Below are 18,034 nucleotides of genomic sequence, written 5' to 3'. Positions count from 1 at the left end.
CGCATGATGAAATGCACACACACACACATGAACGCACACGTGTACGAACACAAACACACAGAAAAAGAGAAAGACAAACAAACAGACAGACAGACAGACAGACAGACAGACAGACAGACAGACAGACACACACACACACACACACACACACACACACACACACACACACACACACACACACACACACACACACCGACACACATAACACCAGTATGCTAAAAGATATGAATGCGAGCATGACAGGTAAGTCATTCTACTTGTGGTAATATGGAGGATAACATGGTTATCACCAGAACACACACAGCCCTAGAGCCATGACAGGTAAGTCATTCTACTTGTGGTAATATGGAGGGTAACATGGTTATCACTGACCAGAACACACACAGCCCTAGAGCCATGACAGGTAAGTCATTCTACTTGTGGTAATATGGAGGGTAACATGGTTATCACTGACCAAAACACACACAGCCCTAGAGCCATGACAGGTAAGTCATTCTACTTGTGGTAATATGGAGGGTAACATGGTTATCACTGACCAGAACACACACAGCCCTAGAGCCATGACAGGTAAGTCATTCTACTTGTGGTAATATGGAGGATAACATGGTTATCACCAGAACACACACAGCCCTAGAGCCATGACAGGTAAGTCATTCTACTTGTGGTAATATGGAGGGTAACATGGTTATCACTGACCAGAACACACACAGCCCTAGAGCCATGACAGGTAAGTCATTCTACTTGTGGTAATATGGAGGATAACATGGTTATCACCAGAACACACACAGCCCTAGAGCCATGACAGGTAAGTCATTCTACTTGTGGTAATATAGAGGATAACATGGTTATCACCAGAACACACACAGCCCTAGAGCCATGACAGGTAAGTCATTCTACTTGTGGTAATATGGAGGGTAACATGGTTATCACTGACCAGAACACACACAGCCCTAGAGCCATGACAGGTAAGTCATTCTACTTGTGGTAATATGGAGGATAACATGGTTATCACCAGAACACACACAGCCCTAGAGCCATGACAGGTAAGTCATTCTACTTGTGGTAATATGGAGGGTAACATGGTTATCACTGACCAGAACACACACAGTCCTAGAGCCATGACAGGTAAGTCATTCTACTTGTGGTAATATGGAGGGTAACATGGTTATCACCAGAACACACACAGCCCTAGAGCCATGACAGGTAAGTCATTCTACTTGTGGTAATATGGAGGGTAACATGGTTATCACTGACCAGAACACACACAGCCCTAGAGCCATGACAGGTAAGTCATTCTACTTGTGGTAATATGGAGGATAACATGGTTATCACCAGAACACACACAGCCCTAGAGCCATGACAGGTAAGTCATTCTACTTGTGGTAATATGGAGGGTAACATGGTTATCACTGACCAGAACACACACAGCCCTAGAGCCATGACAGGTAAGTCATTCTACTTGTGGTAATATGGAGGGTAACATGGTTATCACTGACCAGAACACACACAGCCCTAGAGCCATGACAGGTAAGTCATTCTACTTGTGGTAATATGGAGGATAACATGGTTATCACCAGAACACACACAGCCCTAGAGCCATGACAGGTAAGTCATTCTACTTGTGGTAATATGGAGGGTAACATGGTTATCACTGACCAGAACACACACAGCCCTAGAGCCATGACAGGTAAGTCATTCTACTTGTGGTAATATAGAGGATAACATGGTTATCACCAGAACACACACAGCCCTACAGCCATGACAGGTAAGTCATTCTACTTGTGGTAATATAGAGGATAACATGGTTATCACCAGAACACACACAGCCCTAGAGCCATGGCAGGTAAGTCATTCTACTTGTGGTAATATAGAGGATAACATGGTTATCACCAGAACACACACAGCCCTAGAGCCATGACAGGTAAGTCATTCTACTTGTGGTAATATGGAGGGTAACATGGTTATCACTGACCAGAACACACACAGCCCTAGAGCCATGACAGGTAAGTCATTCTACTTGTGGTAATATAGAGGATAACATGGTTATCACCAGAACACACACAGCCCTACAGCCATGACAGGTAAGTCATTCTACTTGTGGTAATATGGAGGATAACATGGTTATCAAGAGAACACACACAGCCCTAGAGCCATGACAGGTAAGTCATTCTACTTGTGGTAATATAGAGGATAACATGGTTATCACCAGAACACACACAGCCCTACAGCCATGACAGGTAAGTCATTCTACTTGTGGTAATATAGAGGATAACATGGTTATCACCAGAACACACACAGCCCTAGAGCCATGGCAGGTAAGTCATTCTACTTGTGGTAATATAGAGGATAACATGGTTATCACCAGAACACACACAGCCCTAGAGCCATGACAGGTAAGTCATTCTACTTGTGGTAATATGGAGGGTAACATGGTTATCACTGACCAGAACACACACAGCCCTAGAGCCATGACAGGTAAGTCATTCTACTTGTGGTAATATAGAGGATAACATGGTTATCACCAGAACACACACAGCCCTACAGCCATGACAGGTAAGTCATTCTACTTGTGGTAATATGGAGGATAACATGGTTATCAAGAGAACACACACAGCCCTAGAGCCATGACAGGTAAGTCATTCTACTTGTGGTAATATAGAGGATAACATGGTTATCACCAGAACACACACAGCCCTACAGCCATGACAGGTAAGTCATTCTACTTGTGGTAATATAGCGGATAACATGGTTATCACCAGAACACACACAGCCCTAGAGCCATGGCAGGTAAGTCATTCTACTTGTGGTAATATAGAGGATAACATGGTTATCACCAGAACACACACAGCCCTAGAGCCATGACAGGTAAGTCATTCTACTTGTGGTAATATGGAGGGTAACATGGTTATCACTGACCAGAACACACACAGCCCTAGAGCCATGACAGGTAAGTCATTCTACTTGTGGTAATATAGAGGATAACATGGTTATCACCAGAACACACACAGCCCTACAGCCATGACAGGTAAGTCATTCTACTTGTGGTAATATGGAGGGTAACAAGGTTATCACTGACCAGAACACACACAGCCCTAGAGCCATGACAGGTAAGTCATTCTACTTGTGGTAATATGGAGGATAACATGGTTATCACCAGAACACACACAGCCCTAGAGCCATGACAGGTAAGTCATTCTACTTGTGGTAATATGGAGGGTAACATGGTTATCACTGACCAGAACACACACAGCCCTAGAGCCATGACAGGTAAGTCATTCTACTTGTGGTAATATGGAGGGTAACATGGTTATCACTTACCAGAACACACACAGCCCTAGAGCCATGACAGGTAAGTCATTCTACTTGTGGTAATATATATGGAGGATAACATGGTTATCACCAGAACACACACAGCCCTAGAGCCATGACAGGTAAGTCATTCTACTTGTGGTAATATGGAGGGTAACATGGTTATCACTGACCAGAACACACACAGTCCTAGAGCCATGACAGGTAAGTCATTCTACTTGTGGTAATATGGAGGATAACATGGTTATCACCAGAACACACACAGCCCTAGAGCCATGACAGGTAAGTCATTCTACTTGTGGTAATATGGAGGGTAACATGGTTATCACTGACCAGAACACACACAGCCCTAGAGCCATGACAGGTAAGTCATTCTACTTGTGGTAATATGGAGGATAACATGGTTATCACCAGAACACACACAGCCCTAGAGCCATGACAGGTAAGTCATTCTACTTGTGGTAATATGGAGGGTAACATGGTTATCACTGACCAGAACACACACAGCCCTAGAGCCATGACAGGTAAGTCATTCTACTTGTGGTAATATGGAGGGTAACATGGTTATCACTGACCAGAACACACACAGCCCTAGAGCCATGACAGGTAAGTCATTCTACTTGTGGTAATATGGAGGATAACATGGTTATCACCAGAACACACACAGCCCTAGAGCCATGACAGGTAAGTCATTCTACTTGTGGTAATATGGAGGGTAACATGGTTATCACTGACCAGAACACACACAGCCCTAGAGCCATGACAGGTAAGTCATTCTACTTGTGGTAATATAGAGGATAACATGGTTATCACCAGAACACACACAGCCCTACAGCCATGACAGGTAAGTCATTCTACTTGTGGTAATATAGAGGATAACATGGTTATCACCAGAACACACACAGCCCTAGAGCCATGGCAGGTAAGTCATTCTACTTGTGGTAATATAGAGGATAACATGGTTATCACCAGAACACACACAGCCCTAGAGCCATGACAGGTAAGTCATTCTACTTGTGGTAATATGGAGGGTAACATGGTTATCACTGACCAGAACACACACAGCCCTAGAGCCATGACAGGTAAGTCATTCTACTTGTGGTAATATAGAGGATAACATGGTTATCACCAGAACACACACAGCCCTACAGCCATGACAGGTAAGTCATTCTACTTGTGGTAATATGGAGGATAACATGGTTATCAAGAGAACACACACAGCCCTAGAGCCATGACAGGTAAGTCATTCTACTTGTGGTAATATAGAGGATAACATGGTTATCACCAGAACACACACAGCCCTACAGCCATGACAGGTAAGTCATTCTACTTGTGGTAATATAGCGGATAACATGGTTATCACCAGAACACACACAGCCCTAGAGCCATGGCAGGTAAGTCATTCTACTTGTGGTAATATAGAGGATAACATGGTTATCACCAGAACACACACAGCCCTAGAGCCATGACAGGTAAGTCATTCTACTTGTGGTAATATGGAGGGTAACATGGTTATCACTGACCAGAACACACACAGCCCTAGAGCCATGACAGGTAAGTCATTCTACTTGTGGTAATATAGAGGATAACATGGTTATCACCAGAACACACACAGCCCTACAGCCATGACAGGTAAGTCATTCTACTTGTGGTAATATGGAGGGTAACAAGGTTATCACTGACCAGAACACACACAGCCCTAGAGCCATGACAGGTAAGTCATTCTACTTGTGGTAATATGGAGGATAACATGGTTATCACCAGAACACACACAGCCCTAGAGCCATGACAGGTAAGTCATTCTACTTGTGGTAATATGGAGGGTAACATGGTTATCACTGACCAGAACACACACAGCCCTAGAGCCATGACAGGTAAGTCATTCTACTTGTGGTAATATGGAGGGTAACATGGTTATCACTTACCAGAACACACACAGCCCTAGAGCCATGACAGTTAAGTCATTCTACTTGTGGTAATATATATGGAGGATAACATGGTTATCACCAGAACACACACAGCCCTAGAGCCATGACAGGTAAGTCATTCTACTTGTGGTAATATGGAGGATAACATGGTTATCACCAGAACACACACAATATGGAGGATAACATGGTTATCACCAGAACACACACAGCCCTAGAGCCATACCGTCATCAGAATGAAACTCCTCTTCACGGATGGGTAACATGGTTATCACCACAACACACACAATATGGAGGATAACATGGTTATCACAACAACACACACAGCCCTAGAGCCATACCGTCATCAGAATGAAACTCCTCTTCACGGATGGGTGACACTCTTCTTTTTTCTCTTTCCTTTTCTCTGCAACAAAAGCAAACATGATTACAGTTCATAACAGTATCAGTGGGTTACTTGTTTCTGGTGTTTTCAACAACAATTTGAGAACAACAGAGAACAGGTACATTTGATAAATATGTTACAAAAAAATAATAAGAAACAAAAACCAGTATAACCACCAGTATCAAAGACAAAGCAAAGAAAGGAAAACTCAAACAAATCCTGCCTCGCACAAATTAGTGTAAATAATAAATGATTGAAGAAATATGTTTCTACAAAGTTTGATGAAAGAGAAAGTACAAATATGAGTTGTACAAAAGTTTAAAATGTGACATACTTAAACTCAACAGTATCTGCAGGACAAGCCGTTATTTGTCCGGACTGCCATCGCACCTGTTGGAATAAAAACAAATACATCGATTGAACATTGGATTTGACCTCTTGGAGCCATTTGAACATCAGAAGCCAACTATAACTAGTAACTCTTACAAATGTGGCAACATACACAAGTGTGTTTATTCAATCGACAAAAAAATAGAAAGATTCTTAACAGAAATAAAGGATTCAGAATAAAATGATACCATACATACATACATGTAAGTTGAAATTTTTACTCAACTTGCACTTAGGTCTCCTTATGCAGGCCTGCCCGCCCTTGTCAAACCTCAAGTGTATCAATTTACATTTCTTTGAAATGTTCAGTGTAGCAAATAGAGTTCCAGGGTAGCATTGTCTAACATGTATTCGCACATCTACATTTGGGCTAATTCGCGCAAAACTTTATACATTTTTCAAAACAGGAAACAGAATGGCCAATACAGAGTGTCTGCAGTGCCACTTTTCAGTGTGGACAATGTTTTAACTTTTATGACACAAACTCAGACCGCTACACGGAGTGAGAAACAGAATGACCAATACAGAGTGTCTGTAGCGCCACTTGTCAGTGTGATAATGACCAATACAGAGTGTCTGTAGTGCCACTTGTCAGTGTGATAATGGCCAATAGAGAGTGTCTGTAGTGCCACTTGTCAGTGTGATAATGACCAATACAGAGTGTCTGTAGTGCCACTTGTCAGTGTGATAATGGCCAATAGAGAGTGTCTGTAGTGCCACTTGTCAGTGTGATAATGGCCAATACAGAGTGTCTGTAGTGCCACTGTTCAGTGTGATCATGACCAATACAGAGTGTCTGTAGTGCCACTTGTCAGTGTGATAATGACCAATACAGAGTGTCTGTAGTGCCACTTGTCAGTGTGATAATGGCCAATAGAGAGTGTCTGTAGTGCCACTTGTCAGTGTGATAATGACCAATACAGAGTGTCTGTAGCGCCACTTGTCAGTGTGATAATGACCAATACAGAGTGTCTGTAGTGCCACTTGTCAGTGTGATAATGGCCAATAGAGAGTGTCTGTAGTGCCACTTGTCAGTGTGATAATGGCCAATACAGAGTGTCTGTAGTGCCACTTGTCAGTGTGATAATGGCCAATACAGAGTGTCTGTAGTGCCACTTGTCAGTGTGATCATGACCAATACAGAGTGTCTGTAGTGCCACTTGTCAGTGTGATAATGACCAATACAGAGTGTCTGTAGTGCCACTTGTCAGTGTGATAATGACCAATACAGAGTGTCTGTAGTGCCACTGTTCAGTGTGATAATGGCCAATAGAGAGTGTCTGTAGTGCCACTTGTCAGTGTGATAATGACCAATACAGAGTGTCTGTAGCGCCACTTGTCAGTGTGATAATGACCAATACAGAGTGTCTGTAGTGCCACTGTTCAGTGTGATAATGACCAATACAGAGTGTCTGTAGTGCCACTTGTCAGTGTGATAATGACCAATACAGAGTGTCTGTAGTGCCACTTGTCAGTGTGATAATGACCAATACAGAGTGTCTGTAGTGCCACTTGTCAGTGTGATAATGACCAATACAGAGTGTCTGTAGTGCCACTTGTCAGTGTGATAATGGCCAATAGAGAGTGTCTGGAGTGCCACTGTTCAGTGTGATAATGACCAATACAGAGTGTCTGTAGTGCCACTTGTCAGTGTGATAATGACCAATACAGAGTGTCAGTGCCACTGTTCAGTGTGATAATGGCGAATACAGAGTGTCTGTAGTGCCACTTGTCAGTGTGATAATGACCAATACAGAGTGTCTGTAGTGCCACTTGTCAGTGTGATAATGGCCAATAGAGTGTCTGCAGTGCCACTGTTCAGTGTGGACAATGTTCTATGACACAAACTCAGACCGCTACACGGAGTGAGAAACAGAATGACCAATACAGAGTGTCTGCAGTGCCACTGTTCAGTGTGGACAATGTTCTCAGACCGCTACACGGAGTGAGAAACAGAATGACCAATACAGAGTGTCAGTGCCACTGTTCAGTGTGGACAATGTTTTATGACACACACTCAGACCGCTACACGGAGTGACAATCAGAATGACACACACTCAGACCGCTACACGGAGTGAGAAACAGAATGACCAATACAGAGTGTCAGTGCCACTGTTCAGTGTGATAATGTTGTATAACACACACTCAGACCGCTACACGGAGTGAGAAACAGAATGACCAATACAGAGTGTCAGTGCCACTGTTCAGTGTGGACAATGTTTTATGACACACACCGCTCAGACCGCTACACGGAGTGAGAAACAGAATGACCATGTAGAGCCACTTTACAGTGTGATAATGTTGATGACACACACTCAGACCACTACACGGAGTGAGAAACAGAATGACCAATACAGAGTGTCTGTAGTGCCACTGTTCAGTGTGATAATGTTTAATAACACACACTCAGACCGCTACACGGAGTGAGAATCATGTTTGATGACACAAACTCAGACCGCTACACGGAGTGAGAAACAGAATGACCATGTAGAGCCACTTTACAGTGTGATAATGTTGTATGACACACACTCAGACCGCTACACGGAGTGGGAAACAGAATGACCAATACACAGTGTCTGTAGTGCCACTGTTCAGTGTGATAATGTTTAATAACACACACTCAGACCGCTACACGGAGTGAGAACCATGTTTGATGACACACACTCAGACCGCTACACGGAGTGACAATCAGAAAGGAGTACCAGGACTCTCAAGAAAAAGGAAACTGTTGCATGCTTGTGATTATTTGCTTTGGCGTAGCAATTTTAAGTTTGGCGTTACAGCGTTGGTGTTTGTCTTAAAATGTAGCATGCTACGTTGAAAGCCTAACAGTTGGCAACTCTGCTTTTAGAACAATGGCTGTCTACATCTATTTAAAATAGCATATTTTGGTGAAAAATTATAAATAAGGTAACATATATTTGTAGCCTTACATATTTTGGAACTGACATTAGCATTTCAAACCTTCAAACCTCACTTCAGACATATACACTCCAAAATACTGTACCATGTTTCTCGGTTCGTTCCCAATCTTACACACTCAAACCACACACAGGTCAGAGAAACAAACACCTTGGATCCCAGGGTGTTAGAGGAAAATGTCACATGTACCAGGAGCGACCTCCATTTTGTATTTTTGTCTAAAAGGAACCCTGGACCCCAAACTCCTTTTTAAGATTTGTTGGGGGTCTTTTTCCAGCCAAAGTAGACCTACATCATCCAAAGCACATGCATCAGCTGCTAAACATACAGGGAATAGACATACATCATCCAAAGCACATGCATCAGCTGCTAAACATACAGGGAAACGCCCATTTTAAGATTTGTTGGGGGTCTTTTTCCAGCCAACGTAGACCTACATCATCCAAAGCACATGCATCAGCTGCTAAACATACAGGGAAACACCCCTTTTAAGACCCCAGGATTGCAGACTCCCTCCTTTTTAAAGCCTGTTTTCTTGTTCTGCTCATAACCTCTGTCTATTTACACCCATTTTATACTAATAATAATAACTGGACATTTGTAAGTGCCTAAACTATGGCTCTAGGCCCTTTACAACAGAAAATATACAGAATAGAACAAAATGTACAACCTACATAAAACAATTAACAATACGGACAAAAATCACCACATGTACTGTGCACACAATATTCTTAGTATATATGCTATACAACCATTTTGAGATTCTTTTTTTAAGATCTAATTTTTTTCCTGATTTTTGGGAGGTCTTAAAAGGGGGTTTTACTGTACCTTGACCCTTTTACTGCCTCTGGACTTTCTGATGACCACTCCAGGATAATCATCACGGTCTGGCTGGTTCCACTTGCTTCCTGAAATAAAAAAGTCGTAAAAAGCTTTCCTTTAAACAGAGATTGAAATACATTGAAAACACTGGACATTATGCCTCACAAACACACACGCACACAACACACACACACAAACCCACTCTCCCTCTTTGTCACCAATTCATCACAAAATCAAGCCATGGATTTTTTTTCTGTCACAGTTTTTTTTAAACACAGTGGAACCTCCATATGAAGACCCCCTAATCTAAGACTTCTCTCTTTTCAAGACTTTGATTTTTCACAACCTCTGTCAATTTACCTCCGTTTTAAAACTCCAACCTGATTTTCTCATATATTTAGAGATCTTACAAGTTGTGTTCCACTAAACGCATACCTTTCCTGACAATCATTCCAATCTCCAGCTCGCCACCGTCACGCCTGAAGACAGGGTGTTCTTCAGTTTTCCACACATGATAGCCCATCTCGGCTCCGTAAGGGTAGCGGTTCCACTCCCCACTGTCCCATTGTACCCAGGTAAACGGATCTGTGAGTGACACAAAGCATCCGTTAACATCAAACTTTCAGATACAGTGGTACATGCAATGTGTGTCCCCTTTGACGAGAGGACACCTCCCCGTTAAGGACACCCGTTGTTCCTGTTTCTATTTTCTCTACCATAATGTACCTGTCATGACTGACTACTTGCACTGTAGGGACACTTTATGTTAGTCCCAATGGCGTTGTTGCACTGTAGGGACACTTTATGTTAGTCCCAATGGCGTTGTTGCACTGTAGGGACACTTTATGTTAGTCCCAATGGTGTACTTGCACTGTAGGGACACTTTATGTTAGTCCCAATGGTGTACTTGCACTGTAGGGACACTTTATGTTAGTCCCAATGGTGTACTTGCACTGTAGGGACACTTTATGTTAGTCCCAATGGTGTACTTGCCCTGTAGGGACACTTTATGTTAGTTCCAATGGTGTACTTGCACTGTAGGGACACTTTATGTTAGTCCCAATGGTGTACTTGCACTGTAGGGACACTTTATGTTAGTCCCAATGGTGTACTTGCACTGTAGGGACACTTTATGTTAGTCCCAATGGTGTACTTGCACTGTAGGGACACTTTATGTTAGTCCCAATGGTGTACTTGCACTGTAGGGACACTTTATGTTAGTCCCAATGGTGTACTTGCACTGTAGGGACACTTTATGTTAGTCCCAATGGTGTACTTGCATCGCAGGAACCACTGTATTTACAAAAGAGATGATAGTTGAAACGCATTCGCCTACAAAACAGAACAAATCGCGTAAGGCGAAATTACTACATTTAGTCAAGCTGTGGAACTCACAGAATGAAACTGAACGCACTGCATTTTTTCACAATGACCGTAGTCCGCCGCTTGTGCAAAACGGAGTGAAACTGACGAGCCTGTTTAGCGCGGTAGTGGTTTCGCTGTGCTGCATAGCACGCTTTTCTGTACCTCTCTTCGTTTTAACTTTCTGAGCGTGTTTTTAATCCAAACATATCATATCTATATGTTTTGGGAATCAGGAACCGACAAGGAATAAGATGAAATTGTTTTTAAATCGATTTCGGAAAGTTAATTTTGATCAATAATTTTTATATTTTTAATTTTCAGAGCTTGTTTTTAATCCAAATATAACATATTTATATGTTTTTGGAATCAGGAAATGATGTAGAATAAGATGAACGTAAATTTGGATCGTTGTATGTAAAAAAAAAATTACAATTTTCAGATTTTTAATGACCAAAGTCATTAATACATTTTTAAGCCACCAAGCTGAAATGCAATACAGAAGTCCGGCCTTTGTCGAAGATTGCTTCGTCAAAATTTTAATCAATTTGATTGAAAAATGAGGGTGTGACAGTGCCGCCTCAACTTTTACAAAAAGCCGGATATGACGTCATCAAAAGTCTTTATCAAAAAAATGAAAAAAACGTCCGGGGATATCATTCCCAGGAACTCGCATGTCAAATTTCATAAAGATCGGTTCAGTAGTTTGGTCTGAATCGCTCTACACACACACACGCACAGACAGACACACACACACACACACACACATACACCACGACCCTCGTCTCACCGGCACGGTTGGCCTAGTGGTAAGGCGTTCGCCCCGTGATCGGGAGGTCGTGGGTTCGAACCCCGGCCGGGTCATACCTAAGACTTTAAAATTGGCAATCTAGTGGCTGCTCCGCCTGGCGTCTGGCATTATGGGGTTAGCGCTAGGACTGGTTGGTCCGGTGTCAGAATAATGTGACTGGGTGAGACATGAAGCCTGTGCTGCGACTTCTGTCTTGTGTGTGGCGCACGTTATATGTCAAAGCAGCACCGCCCTGATATGGCCCTTAGTGGTCGGCTGGGCGTTAAGCAAACAAACAAACAAACAAACAAACCCTCGTCTCGTTTTCCCCTCTATGTTAAAACATTTTGTCAAGTAAAAAGGAACAATGAAAATATATGACCAGTTTAAGTGAAAACGTTTCACACACGTATGCATGCATGCATGCACACACACACACACACACATACACACACACAAACAACACACATAACACAAACAACACACACACACATACAAACACACACACATACACACACACACACATACACACACACAAACAACACACATAACACAAACACCCCTCACCCATCTACACACTCCCCCCAGCCCCATCACACACACACACACACACACACATAACACAATCACCCAACACACATCCACACTCTCCCCCCACCCCCATCACCCACACACACACACACACCCACACACATAACATGGGGCGCGGATATAGCTCAGTTGGTAGCGCGCTGGATTTGTATTCAATTGGCCGCTGTCAGCGTGAGTTCGATCCCAGGTTCGGCGGAAATTTATTTCAGAGTCAACTTTGTGTGCAGACTCTCTTCGGTGTCCGAACCCTCCCCCCGTGTACACTACATTGGGTGTGCACGTTAAAGATCCCACGATTGACAAAAGGGTCTTTCCTGGCAAAATTGCTTAGGCACAGTTGATAATTGTCTACCTATACCCGTGTGACTTGGAATAATAGGCCGCGAAAGGTAAATATGCGCCGAAATGGCTGCAGTCTACTGGCCGTATACAATTTCATCTCACACGGCATCACTGCAGAGCACCTAGAACTGTACCCACGGAATATGCGCGATATAAGCCTCATTGATTGATTGATTGATTGATTGATAACACAAACACCCCTCACCCATCTACACACTCCCCCCAGCCCCATCACACACACACACACACACACACACACACACACACACACACATAACACAATCACCCAACACACATCCACACTCTCCTCCCCCACCCCCATCACACACACACACCCTACACCCATCCACACACTCTCCCCACCCCTCAAACCAACCAATGTGCAACGCCAACTTACGTTTGTTATCTTCATGCTGTACAACAGTGTTATCTTTATGCTGTACAACAGTGCAACGACAACTTACGTTTGTTATCTTCATGCTGTACAACAGTGCAACGCCAACTTACGTTTGTTATCTTCATGCTGTACAACAGTGCCAGCTCCGCCCCCATCCTGATCCCCCCATTTCCAGTCTGGACCTCTCTTCACTCGGGTACCCAGGGGCAGACGTTCACCTCGGTCCACACCCTCTGCAAACCGGGTAAGCACCCTTTACTTTGAACACAGGGCACCACCACAGAGCAAAGATACACTGGCTGGATTCAGACTCACTCCTATCTCACAGCGCTAAAATAAACTGATGTCCGACTTATTTCTATCTCACAGAGCAAAGATACACTTATGTCGGATTTGTTCCAATCTCACAGCACTAAAATACACTGATGTCCGACTTATTTCTATCTCACAGCGCTAAAATACACTGATTTCCGACTTATTTCTATCTCACAGCGCTAAAATACACTGATTTCCGACTTATTTCTATCTCACAGCGCTAAAATACACTGATGTCCGACTTATTCCTATCTCACAGCACTAAAATACACTGATGTCCGACTTATTTCTATCTCACAGAGCTAAAATACACTGATGTCCGACTTATTTCTATCTCACAGCGCTAAAATACACTGATGTCCGACTTATTTCTATCTCACAGCGCTAAAATACACTGATGTCCGACTTATTTCTATCTCACAGAGCTAAAGCAAAGATACACTTATGTCGGATTCGTTTCGATCTCATAGCACTAAAATACAAGTGTGTCCGAATTATTGCACTCTTACAGAGCTGAAATACACTGGTGTCAAGATTAATACACTGTCTCATACAGCTAAGATACACTGATGTCGGATCGAATTATAACACTATATCACACAGCTAAGATAAACTGATGTCAAAATTATTACACTCTCACACAGCTAGAATAAACTGGTGTCAAAATTAGTACACTCTCACACAGCTAAGTTCAACTGGTGCTAACATTATTACACTCTCACACAGCTAAGATAAACTGGTGTCAAAATTATTACACTCTCACAGAGCTAAGATCAACTGATGTCAAAATTATTACACTCTCAAAGAGTGCCAACATTATTACACTCTCACACAGCTAAGATCAACTGGTGTCAACATTAGTACACTCTCACAGAGCTAAGATACACATGTGTCAGAATTATTACACTGTCTCATACAGCTAAGATACACTGGTGTCAGATCGAATTATTACACTATCACAGAGCTAAGATAAACTGGTGTAAAAATTATTACACACGATCACAGAGCTAAGATAAACCGGTGTCAAAATTATTACACTCTCACAGAGCTAAGATAAACTGTTTTCAACATTATTACACACTCACAGAGCTTAGATAAACTGGTGTCAAAATTATTACACTCTCACAGAGCTAAGATACACTGGTGTCAAAATTATTACACTCTCACAGAGCTAAGATCCACATGTGTCAGAATTATTACACTCTCACAGAGCTAAGATACACATGTGTCAGAATTATTACACTCTCACAGAGCTGAAATACACGGGTGTCAAAATTATTACACTCTCACAGAGCTAAGATACACATGTGTCAGAATTATTACACTCTCACAGAGCTGAAATACACGGGTGTCAAAATTATTACACTCTCACAGAGCTGAAATACACTGGAGTCAAAATTATTACACTCTTACAGAGCTGAAATACACTGGTGTCAAAATGGTTACACTGTCCCACACAGCTAAGCTACACTGGTATCAGAATGGTTACACTCTTACAGACTTAAAATACACTGGTGTCGACAGTAATCCACTCCCACCGAGTTAATTTCGATACATAGATGTCGGACTTATTTTATTCTCACAGAGTTAATTAATATAGACTGATTAAAATTAAGACGCACAGCTTTCGTTTTAAGCGAACAAAAATACCTTTAAACAAACCATACCTGTGTCCTCATGCACCTCATCAAAATCAGTGGGGTTTGTCCTCTGGCTTTTCTTTCTACTGGGTTGTTTCAGTTCCTCCTTTACAGTGGACAGAACTTCTCTCTGAAAACCGTGAATGTGGGTCACAAAGTTAGCTGCAGGCTTGTCTCTTGACATTACATCAACTGATTTAATTTCACATTGACAGGCTTCCATTTCTTCTTCTTCTTCTTCTGCGTTCATGGGCTGAAACTCCCACGTACAGTCGTGTTTTTTCACAAGTTTTTACGTGTATGGTAGTTTTAACCCCGCCATTTAGGCAGCCGTACAACACTTTCATTGGGATGCATGCTTGGTATTTTCGTGTTTCTATAACCCAACGTACTCTGACATGGATAACAGGATCTTTTCAGTGAGCACTCGGTCTTGTGAATGCGTGTATCGACGAAGGGTAATAAGGCAATAGCAGGTCTGCACATAAGTTGACATGTATTACAATTGGACCGTCAGCATAGCTGAGTTTGGAATTAAAATCTGTGATCTTGCAGAAATAAAAAATGTCTGTCCTAAGTCAAAGCAAAGCAAGCAAGCCACAAAATTTATGATAAATCCGCTAGCTGAAGACGACAACTTACCATTTCATGACTTTTGATATCTGGCACCAGAGCTCTGACCACGGCTTCAATCTGACCATCTGAGCTGTCTGTGTCCTTGTTGTGCAGACAAACAATCACCTTGCCGATCGTTTCCTGATGAAGGTAAAAATGGATTGGAAACTTTCACATGGAAATAAAGCAATAAGTGCTATTTTCTGTGTGCTGGGTAATAAGCCCTAAGAACACTCAATTCCAATTAGCCATGGAAAAAGCTCGATGTGAGGTAGGAGCAAGTTTTAGTGATTCCAGCACTGGTGCACGTGGACATACTACCGACTTTCATTTATGTACACATAACATATACACACAGATATGTCACACTTATCTACACACACACAGAGAGACACACACACACACACACACACACACACACACACACACACACATACACACACACACAAACACAAACACACACACACACACACACACACACACACACACACACACACACACACACACACACACACACTGTCACGATTTAGTGACATGGATTGGAGTGCCTATCTCTAATTGTGATGGAAAGCGCCTGTGCTTGAGTCGGGGTGACGGTATGAAACCGCTGACAAAGCATAGCGAAGCACGGGTATTTCGTTTTGCAGGAGTTCCACGTGCGTGATTTTGCTTGCTTGGCGAAATCGACTGACTGAACTGGATATGGGACACGTGGAGTCACGTGATCGTTTCAAGGTGTTTTGGGAAAGACTTGAAACGAGCCCACTTTAACATAGGCACGATAGGAGACGGTACTTGTTCGTCTAAGAGTTGGAGGATTTCAACACGAGGTAATATTTTTGATGTCATCGTGCCTGCTCTGCATAGTACAGGAGGGCTCTTAGGACAAGGGAGGAGTCACCGCCTATCGCCACCATATTTGTTCTGACGACGAGGCGTCAGGTTGTTTCTGGGCTGAGGGTTGGAGAATTTCAACGCAGAAGATAAACTCAGTACCGGGGGTGTGGCTTTTAAAACGTCGACGGGCGTAGCCATACAAAGGGAGCGGATTCGCTTAAAGGAGAGCTACCTACATAGGCTGTTGAGGTAATAAATCGTTATTTAACGCTGTTGACGAGTCTGTGTTTGTGGAATGAAATACTCTCTGTTGTTCTTTCCAGGTTAGCGCATAATTTGCTCTTTGTGACGCTAAAATACTAATCTGTATATGGTTTTTGCAGATATAGAGAGAAGGAAGGAAAATAGCTGATTTGTTGTTTTAAAAGTTTGTTTGTGCAGGCCCACGTGCTCTATGAAATATGTAAAGGTGACATGTTTGAAGGTGGAGGTTGAAGGGTTGCGTGGCATGTTTAGTGCACCAATGCTTTTTGTTGCAGCCTTCCTATTCCTATTCCTGTTTCTACGTACTTCTACCTACGTATTTGCGGGTATGCTGTAACCTGGTGTTCTGGTGTACTGGTGGTTGCTGTCGCTGTCGTCATCCTGCCAATCTACACGTCTGCTATCTTCTGGTAGACTACGGGGAGGATCTTCAGCGACTGAGTGAGGCGCCTGATGTCTCCACTATTCCCTGCTTCGTTGCCACGCCAGCCGGCACTACATTCAACGGAGCAGTTGTGGAGACTATAGACTAATCACGGGTCGCCCACTCAGTGCCAAAAAGCTAAGTGCACCATGTCGTAGCGCCCTTATACCACCTTGTCATCTTGTGTATTAATGATTTCATGTGAGTGGTGACAACGTGGGGTGTGTGCCACCTGCATATAACCAGCACTTATACAGACAGCTATCGTTTCTAGCTATACACGGGATCAGCGTGTTATTATCATTTTCTAAACTTTAACTGGCATTTTTGTCAGTGACCCTTTATTTACGTTTTGAACGTAAAGATATCTTTTTGGAGTGAAGTCTCGAGGGAGGTGGCGTGATCTATATATATATACGACTTGTGTCTGTTTGTCTGTGTGTTTGTGTATCTGTCTGTGTATTTGTGTGTTTGTGTATTTGTGTATTCGCCATGCACGGCCAAAGTTCTCGATGGATCTGCTTCAAATTTGGTGGGCTTATTCAGAGAGACCCCGGACACAACCTCATCGATGAGATATTTCAACACGTGCTCTCAGCGCGCAGCGCTGAACCGATTTTGGTTCCACCTCAGCTATTTTGGTTCCACCTCAGCTACCCGGGCCCCCATACCGACACACCATAGCCGCTACACCACATCACAAC

General features: G+C 42.8%; 1 protein-coding gene across 1 annotated transcript in view; it reads right to left on the bottom strand.

Annotated features, from left to right (window-relative positions):
- The window catches only part of LOC138968217 (uncharacterized), a 72,762-nt gene that overhangs the window by 11,654 nt on the left and 43,074 nt on the right, over positions 1 to 18,034 (bottom strand). Inside the window, exons 12-18 of the mRNA XM_070340767.1 lie at positions 15,833 to 15,946; positions 15,218 to 15,320; positions 13,346 to 13,468; positions 10,189 to 10,338; positions 9,760 to 9,839; positions 5,954 to 6,009; positions 5,576 to 5,640 (exon numbers count right to left, since the gene is read on the bottom strand). Of these exons, the coding sequence (XP_070196868.1) occupies positions 5,576 to 5,640; positions 5,954 to 6,009; positions 9,760 to 9,839; positions 10,189 to 10,338; positions 13,346 to 13,468; positions 15,218 to 15,320; positions 15,833 to 15,946 (691 nt within the window). The remainder of the gene's footprint in view (positions 1 to 5,575; positions 5,641 to 5,953; positions 6,010 to 9,759; positions 9,840 to 10,188; positions 10,339 to 13,345; positions 13,469 to 15,217; positions 15,321 to 15,832; positions 15,947 to 18,034) is intronic.

Source organism: Littorina saxatilis, linkage group LG6 (genome assembly GCF_037325665.1).
Source record: "Littorina saxatilis isolate snail1 linkage group LG6, US_GU_Lsax_2.0, whole genome shotgun sequence".
Classification (NCBI taxonomy): Eukaryota; Metazoa; Mollusca; class Gastropoda; order Littorinimorpha; family Littorinidae; genus Littorina; species Littorina saxatilis.
Note: the sequence above shows the minus strand (reverse complement) of the source record. Positions and strands in the feature narration are given on the sequence as shown.